At 32.4% G+C, this 10,596-nt stretch overlaps 1 protein-coding gene across 3 annotated transcripts in view; it reads left to right on the plus strand.

Annotated features, from left to right (window-relative positions):
• LOC143052163 (uncharacterized) overlaps positions 1 to 10,209 on the plus strand; it is a 43,246-nt gene extending 33,037 nt beyond the window's left edge. For 2 of the 3 annotated variants that reach the window (XM_076225114.1, XM_076225116.1), the window contains one exon: positions 9,868 to 10,209. In XM_076225114.1, the coding sequence (XP_076081229.1) occupies positions 9,868 to 10,115 (248 nt within the window). In that variant the 3' untranslated portion in view covers positions 10,116 to 10,209. Of the gene's footprint in view, positions 1 to 2,138; positions 2,477 to 9,867 lie in introns of those variants that run through there. The other variant, XM_076225115.1, reaches the window with a different exon arrangement.
• The last annotated feature ends 387 nt before the right edge of the window (positions 10,210 to 10,596 follow it).

Here is a 10,596-nt window from a genome sequence, read left to right on the forward strand (position 1 = left end):
TAATTTAGAGTATATAAATTATTTAAAAAAGAAGATGTGGTATGATTGCCAATGAGACAACTGTCCACAAGAGACCATAATAACACAGAAATTAACAACTACAGGTCACCGTATGGCCTTCAACAATGAGCAAAACAAAGTATGCATGTTATGTAAAATTAATTTGTTGCTTATTTTATCAATGAGATAATTGAAACGTAATGATATGCAGTTGATTGGTGTTTATGATGCAGTAAGCTGAAAGATATATTCAAAGGCAAATAAAGGCAACAGTAGTATACCGCTGTTCGAAATTCATAAATCGTTTAGAAAAAACAAATCCGGGTTACAAACTAAAACTGAAGGAAACACATCAAATATAAGAGGTGTAATACCACCAAATCATGGTACGTCACTTCCGGTTGTATACGAAAGTAGGTCGAAAACAATATTCCCTTGAATTTGACAGTTGTAGGTTATTAATCCTACATTTTATTGCAGTAAAACATTTGTTTTTTGTTTTTTTGTTTTTTGAAAAGTGCAAATTTAACAAAGACTAATAGGGGAAAATCATTGGTGGTATTACACCTAAGAGGAGTCAATCGTTGTATGTGTTATATATAATTTTGAACCTGTAGAAAGAATTCTATGGCACTACCATAATTGTGTCTTTTTTAGTCCCTTTCTATTAATCCACATACACTTTTAACGTTTTTAGAATTGGCAGCAATATCTTCGAAATATCTATAGTTCATTTGCTTTCATTAGAATTGAACCTTCTTCTTAAGTCTCTTTTGTACACATCAACGAATCCTATCGCCTCTCAATTGATTTGAAAGTCCATAATCAAATAATAATATGGATATTTCTGTTAAGGTGGCTCGGGTGTCTTCCTCCATCTTGGATTTCGAAGTTTAAGATAACGTTGGTCTAGATTTTTTATTAAATGTGCAAATTTTGAGAGTAGTATGTAATTTATGTGTAAGACTTTTGATGTAAATACAGAAAATTTAGTGTTTTCTCATAAGTATGTAATTTCTTAAAAACATCTCATTTGTGTATGATTATTTTTTTTATTCAACTTTGCCAAATAATGGGAAAGAACTCAGATAAAGTAATCCTTATAATAAAAAGTGTTGTGAATTTACCTGTTTTAATCTGTAGCAAGGAAACAAATTCGGTGACCCCATTTTTTTCTTTTTTCTTATCTGGAAGCATGTTATAAGAGCTTTGTTCCCACATTATATCTTACAATTCGATCAGAAAGTTTTCTTTTAATAAAAAAAAATGGATTTTCCATGCATAATCTATACAAAATCTGAGAATTTTGCAAAACCTGTAGCGTGATAAAAAGTCCGATGACCCATACTTTTTATTATATTTTTGAAAAAAAGCGTCTGATAATATTGCTCACACATTGTTGTAATATAATTGATTTGACACGACTTTCAAACAAGTGATAGGTTTAGCTAGCTATAAAGCCAGATTTCATCCATTTTTTTACAAAAGAACAAGCCTGTACCAAGTCATGAAAATAACAGTTGATATCCATTCGTTCGAAGTATTTGGGCTTTTGATTTTGTAATTTACTTAAACACTTTCTATACAGAATTATCCTCGAAATTCGATATTTCTGTTAATTTACTTTTTCCACATCTGGGACAAATAACCAATAGGCTAGACATAAAAAACGTTTTATTGATCAAAACGCCGTTGAATATAGCATAAATATAAAACAAATATTTTTATTTCGTTTTGATTTTAATCGTAAACTCTTTATTATTAAATGACATGGGTGTTGCTCATCGATTAAGGAAGTATGATGACATATCGATGTTGTCTCTATTGCGTAAGCACGTAAGGATGCATTTTTTATTTGCCTACAGTATACTGTACGAATATTGTTCACAGAGACTTCAAAGAGTCAACAAAGGTTTATCTTACTTAGAAAAGCAAGTAATCCTACCCGTACAATGTACAATTAAGGTACTTCCAATATATCATGCTCTTTTTTCTCTAACGTATCAGTATCAAATTATATTGATATTGAGTGATCTTGTTGTAACTTTCAAACCATATTATCAAAAATGTAAATTCATATATGTAAGTTCCATAATACCAACGCTGTTTCAGGATACCATAATGTGCCTTTTTTCCAGGAGTAACGATACCCTTTAATATTCCCTTTTCAACCTTTGATGTCAACAACAGTACTTGCGCTGACCATTTGAACTGTGCCGTAAGCCATCATGGCGCATGGTGGTACACTTGCTGTTATTATTCAAACTTAAACGGGAAATATTATCATGGAAATCATAGTTCGTATGCAGATGGTGTTGCTTGGTTACCTTTTCATGGCAATAGTTACTCTTTTAAGAAAACAACGATGATGATTCGAAAAGTATAAACTATAAATATGTTGGACAAACATTCTTCATACCACTTGCTTTTTAAAATGAAATTTGTATGATATGCCAAATAAAATTTCTATATATCACCTATTAGTTCATCTCTATGATTTGAATATTTTTTATGTAACTTGATAACGCATAACATATTGTTTCTTTATAAAAAGGTTCATTTTTTAATTGAGATACCATTCGAAAATGAAGTGTGCTAAGCAAATTCAGTACGATTCAGCAATCTCATTGTTCATATACGAAAATGAAAATAAATTTACGTCACAAGTAAAATTCAGATTGTTCAGTACGTTTTAAACTAATCACATCGTGTTGGTATACAATATTAAGAATATTATTCGAATGCATTACATTGCTGATGAATATGTCCAATGTAAGGAAGAACTAAACAAAACGTATATGCGCAGAAAATACATTATGGAACACCGTGAATTAATTTTTTTCTTTTTTTCTTTTAAATATTTAGTAAAGTATAACATGTATAATAGAAAACATTTTGCTTTGTTTTACATTTCATGTATACATTATCAGTAGAAGTAGTGTACTCGTTTGTAGATGAAACGCGCGTCTAGCGTACTAAATTTCAATCCTTACGTCTATGGTGAGTTAATTAAAAATAATATCTACTCTCGATATTTTTTTTTCTTTTCTGCATTTTGAAAAATGTACATTTTGCAAAACTGGTGCATGCACAAGGTCAGTTTAACGATATTTTCTTTCTTATAGAGGAGGGGAGAAAGATACCAGTGGGGCATTTAAATTCATAAATATGAGGGATATAAAATACTTCCAAAAATATAATGTCTGTTTAATAGAATTTGATCAAGAGAGGCGAAAAAATAACAATAGTACACAAAACATGCCATAGAAAATTAAAGACTAAGCAAAACGAATCCCACCAAAAACTGATAATGATCTCAGGTGCTCCGGAAGGGTAGGCAGATCCTGCTTTTGTAGATAATAGGTATAAGGAGATGTGGTATCAGTGCCAACTAGTCAATTCTCTATCAAAATCATAATTCTAAAAAGAAATTCATTAAAGGTCACTACATTGTGTTAAAGAATGCAGATTAACCCCATTCGTTTTCAATATTTTCCTGTTGGTCCATGTATGAGTTTCTAATGATAATCATTTCATTTTTAAAAAGGTTGACTCAAGAATAATTCTAGCAGTAAACTATGTATGAAAAAAAAATCTATTGGACACAGATTAAACACGTAAAATATTCTAACTTTTACAAAAGTGTGTATTGTTCGTAGCGACGTGAGATGATTTTAAAGGCTTGTATTGTATTTTTTCTGCATCCTGATCTTAACAAAAACAAAAATGGTGCTTATCAATATTATACATGTATAAAAAATGTAAAATCACAAAAATAATGAACTCCGGGGAAAATTCAAAACGGAATGTCTCTAATCAAATAGCAAAATCAAATGATTAAACATTTCAAACGAAGTGACAACAAATGTCATATTCCTGACTTGGTACAGGCATTTTCAAATGTAGAAAATGGTTTGTAAACAAAAAATGTCTTCATTTTGACACACAACAATTCGATTGATCAGATGCTACCAATACTAGTAGTTATTAAAGGTACCAGGCTAATAATTTGATACGCCAGACGCGCGTTTCAGTAATCAACATGAATCCTGAAAGCTAAAACATTGATAAAGTCTTTCATATTAAAAATTTACTTCTGCTGATGTATACAAACATAATTCAACAAATAGATATGTGATATCAAAAATATTCTACGAACACTGTATTTAAAATAAACCACACCCACTTACCTTGTTCTTAAAAAAAACACGCCGATTAGCAATGTCTTAAATATACACAGTTTCCACGTGTTTGCTTTTAACCAATGATGTTTCTAAAAATTAAAATGAGATAAGATAATTGTGGTTTAAGGAAGGGCTTAGCGCCAGAAAACAAGTTCAATCAACCAAATTTTATATGTGCATGCCTTTCTCAAGGTTGCATTTCTGTAAATACTGTTAATGCATTTTCCCATAGGAACTGCCACCAAGGCTAAAACTGTACCACTTTTACTATGAAGTTTTGAAAAAAAAACATACAGAATATAAAGTTCATATGCACTACTATTTTTTTCAAAGGTCAAAATATAGGGCTGTGCGGCATATTTTCAACATTTATATGCCCCGAACTTCTAAGAGTTTAAACTAATACTAAATTTCTTAACTATCCCTACCTCGACTGTAGGGTTACCAGAGATTTCTATATAAACAATATTCACATGTATATTTTCTGGTAACTTTCCCAAGTTATGTCTCTATGAGATGCAACCTACAGATTAGAACTGTGAACCAGTATGTGGTTTGAGAAACAGCTGTATTTACAAAGTGCAACCTATACAAACATTTATTCAGATAGAAAACTATCTAAAAACACCTTTTCTCATATAAATACTCACTTATCAGAATTATAGCCTTAAGAAAATCACTGAATATACTCTGAGTTTACTCCCCTCTCATCTGAAACATTTTAAAAACTAATAGGGATTTGGAAAGATAGGGCAGACCTTTTTCCCTTGAGTTTCTTTCATTTGATTAGCTAGGTAAATCATGTTTTAAATAGCCCGATAGATATTAATTATAGTACATGAAAATACGTCACATCATCTATTTTCATATCTTGAACAATAATGAAGGCCAAGACCATTGAGTGTTTTTTGTTTATCAAACCAATATTTTTTTGGTTGTGAACCCCTTGAGAAGCATTAAAATATGAGGTATCAAGTAATAAGAAACAGGACAGATGGACGAACGAACAGGCAGACGAACAAAGGAACGGACGGATCGACGGACAAACGAACGAAGGAACTGACGCACTGAAAAACTTAATACCCATAAGTGGCGCATAAAAAGGGGTTACATATAAATACAAGACACATTCAATAATCTAATTATCTGATATAAATCAGCTAATCTGAGTGAAAATAGATCTCTGTTTTTATGCCAAGAAGCCATAAATATCCGACGGATTTAACTGGGATGTTGTTTACCTCAATTTGGATGTCTCTATATCTATACATTGTTGCGGCTTTTAAGGTTTACCGTCTATATCAACCGGACAACATTTTACACCAGTTAGTACTGAACGGCTTGTGTAACAAACATATTAATCTGTTTTTTTTCTGCATGGCATAGTACTAAATGGACACCTTGTTGTGATATAGATTCAACACTTTCTTGATGTTTAACCTACAGTCAAAATTGGTAGTGTAATTGATTGTTCTGTTGTGTTGTTTTATTTTCTGATGACTGAGGTACCGGTGTAAGGACGGTGGTACAATGTAACAATGTCAGTTCTAGTATCTACACAGTTGGTGGGTTGGCGATACAATTACTGTCTGCACATACCATATATATTACATATCAAACCATTTTCTAAAACGTTCTTGATCAAGATTACAAAAAAGAAGAATTTTGTTATTTTGAAATTTTTCCTCTATGGCCTTTTTTCGTTATGTGTATAACACATTTTTGGCTTCATTGCTATACAATCAATTCCCGTGTTAAACTTTGTGGTTATGTAAAGGCACCTACTTCAGTGTGACTCTTTAAATTGAACAAACATCCGAAAAAATGTGATAGAAACATAACAATTTAATATTTCAACATAAAATATTAGAATATTAACGTGAGATTCGAATCCCATCTTAAAAGCAATCCATAAATTTCAGTTTGAAGCGCTACCGATTATTCACGGCGACTTGAATACTCATATTAAGCAGCTATTTACTACATTGTAGGTAAAATTAAGTTAAGTTCTATTCTTTATTAAAAAAGTTGTTTTTATATATTAAGGACACACTAAACCAATTTCATTTTTTAGGAAAAAAGTTGTATAAATTACAACGACAGCAAAAAGCATAACTTTGTTTTGATTTGAAGTGTGACAATTTTTCTCATGGATTCCTTGTTTTTCAAACCTCAAAACACGGTAAATTTCACATATTTAACTTTTATTTTTATTTTTTGAGTTTAATTTACTATTTTCCAGACATATCATTATATATAAAAATCAAGATATTGACCTTAAAATATTTGTATTTCTTGTTTTTATCATAAATTCTATTTTTTCAGCACTTTGAAGAAATTGGCACCCCTGTGAAAAAAAATATCCGGGGTAATTTGTTCTACCTCAAATTTAGTCCTATTTTTGATTCTTGATTAAGAATGTACAAGACAGGTAAAAGGGTATATAAAAAAGCTGCCTTTTCTCTAAAAATCTTTTTTTTCATATTAAAAACTGCCTCATACTGTTATCCTTAAAAATGACACATACACATATTTCCTCTGAATAAAAGGTTTATCAGCTTTGTGTCACCTGTACTGGCCATACTCGCAATAAAATCCCGCAAACTGAAATTCCAGATAATGACTTCGATTTATTCGTATTTGGTCCAGTAACTGTTCGAAACGTGTCATCAAGAATGATACAAAAATACATAGTATAGTTAATTGTTTTGTTTTCTACTAATTTTTTTTATACAAGTGATGTGCATATCGTTCTTTTGTTGTCTATAAGAATAAGAAGATGTGGTAGGGATGCCAATGAGACAACTCTCCACAAGAGACCAACATGACACAAAAATCAATAACTATAGGTCACCGTATGGCCTTCAACAAAAAACCCATACCCCACAGTCAGCTTACGTATTTTTTTTACCCCATGCATTTCATTTTTTTTTTAATGTAAGAGTTAAATAATCGCCTTTATCCTGCAATCAGCTAGTTACTGTATACAAATAACAGGTACACAACTATTTTTTTGCAGTTTTTGTACATTTAAAAATATAGTCTCCGGTTACCCGCTTCCATGTAGAGCAATAAGTAATATGGATATTTCTTTCTAGGTAACAGTTCATTGTGTGGTCCTCTTCGTGGTCCGAGTTTCTGTAAAGCATACTTGAAGAGAAGTCAAAATTAATATTTAGATCAATACATTTTATTTGTCGTACAAAATGTTTGCCCCATTCTTCCGAACACTGGTTAACTCATCTACAAACCATGTTCATCTTTTTGTCGCTTTGACATAGCTTTAAATATTTTTGTAATATCCGCCAGCACTGCTCAAACCTGTTCGTGACTTGAATTCTTCGTTAATTTTTTCATTTCTTTTGTTTGCATGAAATTTTTAACTACAAAAACTTATTATCCTGCCTGCAAATCTATGTTGTATTTGATGTAAGGTTATACATGTTATATATAAAAACTTCACAATATCCAAACGTCATGCAAAACCATCGCACTTCAGCGAATGGACCATCGTACTTCGGCGTGGACCATCGCACTTCATCGTGACCATCGCACTACATCGTCCCCATCGCACCTCCGAGTCCTACATATATAAATATTATAAGTTATCTATGTTCATATCCGTAGATATGGATATTTTAACACCTATCCGTAGATATGGATATTTTAACACCCTGAAGTACCCCAGTACATCGTGAGGCGTAGCCGAAGGGTGTACAGGGTACTGAAGGGTGTTAAAATATCCATATCTACGGATATGAACGTAGATAACGAATTTATCCCCGGTCTTAGTCCGAATAGGGAGAGTTTTATGGAAATTCAGGTACAAAGTGTAACGTGAAAACAACGTTTTTTCATTATCTAAAATTTTTTTACTGAAATTTTGAAATTTTACATATTTTTTACGGGGTGTAGGGTACTACCTTTAGTAGAACCCTACAGGTAGTCAAATATAAGATGTTTTTAATACGGAGACAGAGAAACTGGATTGAGTCAAATTTGGCGCTCAATGTTGTGAGAGTTACGTCATAGAAGATGATGTGACTTCAACACTAGGACAGTAGTCCCATTCATTGTAAATGTGGCAGTCAAGTGATGCATTTAATGAAATGAGTGTAAATGATCGGTATAATAGGACAATATCGTTAAGGAATTAAATATTTAATTACAAACATCATGGATAATCTACAGAATTCAATATTTCACAAGGAGCAATCATGGAACTAAGAAAAACTTGCGTGAAGTTCACCGGGATGTTGGTTAGCCACGTCCGGGGAGATGAGCTAGCAACACCCAGGGGCTATAGGTTTTGTAACGACGTGCGTTAACCAACGGGGGGCGTTGGAGGGGTCCCGATCCCGAAATTTCGGACTTGAAAACGTGAAATCCCGAGGTCTCGAATTTAATGAAATTTAAATCCCAACATTCCTAAAATTCGAAAAAAGAATTCCCGAGTCCCGAAAGGATCAATCCCAAAATCTCGAGCTTAAAAACATCCGTTCCCGACGTCCCGAAAAAGGCCCTGCCTACTCTCTTTAGTTGCCTTTCCCCAATGGTTTGTTTTCCGACTTAGTTTGACATCTTTTTGTAACCCCAACTTCTAATGCTCAAAACTGATCAGGATTTGAATCGTTCGTTTCATTCTGTTTCCTTTCCTTTGAAACGTATGAAACCTTCATCCACAAAATCTTATTTTCCTGCCTATGAAGATATAAGATGTGGTATGAGTACCAATGAGGCAACTCTCCATCCAAGTCACAATTTGAAAAAGTAAACCATTATAGGTCAAAATAAGGTTTTTAACACGGAACAATTTAATTTAATAACGTTGTATTTGAAATCGTCACATTGCAAAATCATCGCACTTCACCGAAAGGACCATCGAACTTCGGCGTAGACCATCGCACATCAGCGTGACCATCGCACATCAGCGTCCCCATCGCATCTCCGAGTCCTACATATATATATAGATTGATTGATTGTTTGTGTTTCAACGCCACTTTTAAGCACCGCATTTAGGCTATTTCGTGGCGGCCAGTTTTTATTGGTGAAACAAAACGGAGTGCCCGGAGTGTCCGGTGACCCATACTTTTTACTATACTTTTGAAAAAAAAGCGTCTGATAATATTGCTCACACATTGTTGGTAATATCATTGATTTTACACGACTTCCAAACAAGTAATAGGTTTAACTAGCTAAAAAACCAATAGGCTAGACATAAAAACGTTCTATTGATCAAAACGGCGTTGAAAATAACAAATATAAAACAAATAGTTTTATTTCGTTTTGATTTCAATCGTAAACTCTTTGTCATTAAACGACATTGGTGTTGCTCATCGATTAAGGACGTATGATGACATATCGATGTTGTCTCTATTGCGTAAGCACGTAGGGATGCATTTTTTAATTGCCTACCGTATACTATACGAATATTGTTCACAGAGACTTCAACGAGTCAACAAAGGTTTATCTTTCTTAGAAAAGCAAGTAACCCTACCCGTACAATGTACAATTAAGGTACTTCCAATATGTCATGCTCTTTTTTCTCTAACGTATCAGTATCAAATTATATTGATATATTGAGTGATCATGTTATAACTTTCAAACAATTCAAAAATTCATTTATGTAAGTTCCATAATAACGACGTTGTTTCAGGATACAATAATGTGCCCTTTTTTCCAGGAGAATCGATACACTTTAATACTCCTTTTTCAACATTTGATGTCAACAACAGTACTTGCGCTGACCGTTTGAACTGTGCCGTAAGCTACCATGGCGCATGGTGGTACACTTGCTGTTATTCTTCAAACTTAAACGGGAAATATTATCATGGAAATCACAGTTCGTATGCAGATGGTGTTGCTTGGTTATCTTTTCATCGCTCTAACTACTCTCTTAAGAAAACAACGATGATGATTCGAAAGGTATAAACTATAAGCATGTTGGACAAACATTTTTCATACATGTACCACTTGCTTTTTAAAATAAAATTTGTAAGATATGCCAAATAAAATTTCTATAACACCTATTAGTTCATCGCTATGATTTGAATATTTTTTTATGTAACTTGATAACGTATAACATATTGTTTGTTTATGAAAAGGTTTTATTTAATTTTTTTTATTGAGTTATCATTCGAAAATGAAGTGTGCTTAGCAACAATGAGTATGCTCAATTGCAGATTTTATTCAAATTTTGGATACAGTTTAAACATTGCGAAATTTATAGCAAATTGAAAAAGATATTTCTAAAATATGTTTAATTTTCTGAAATGTAGACTACAGAAATTTGGAGGAAAGGGTTTATCATTTGTGAGAAATGCACGAAACATCTTCGAAAACATTTTAGCAATTTTACCTTGAAAATTTAATTCCCTAAAATTCATTCATATATTTTTAATGTTATAAAATG

The sequence above is a fragment of the Mytilus galloprovincialis genome, chromosome 11, assembly GCF_965363235.1.
Source record: "Mytilus galloprovincialis chromosome 11, xbMytGall1.hap1.1, whole genome shotgun sequence".
In the NCBI taxonomy this organism is placed as follows: Eukaryota; Metazoa; Mollusca; class Bivalvia; order Mytilida; family Mytilidae; genus Mytilus; species Mytilus galloprovincialis.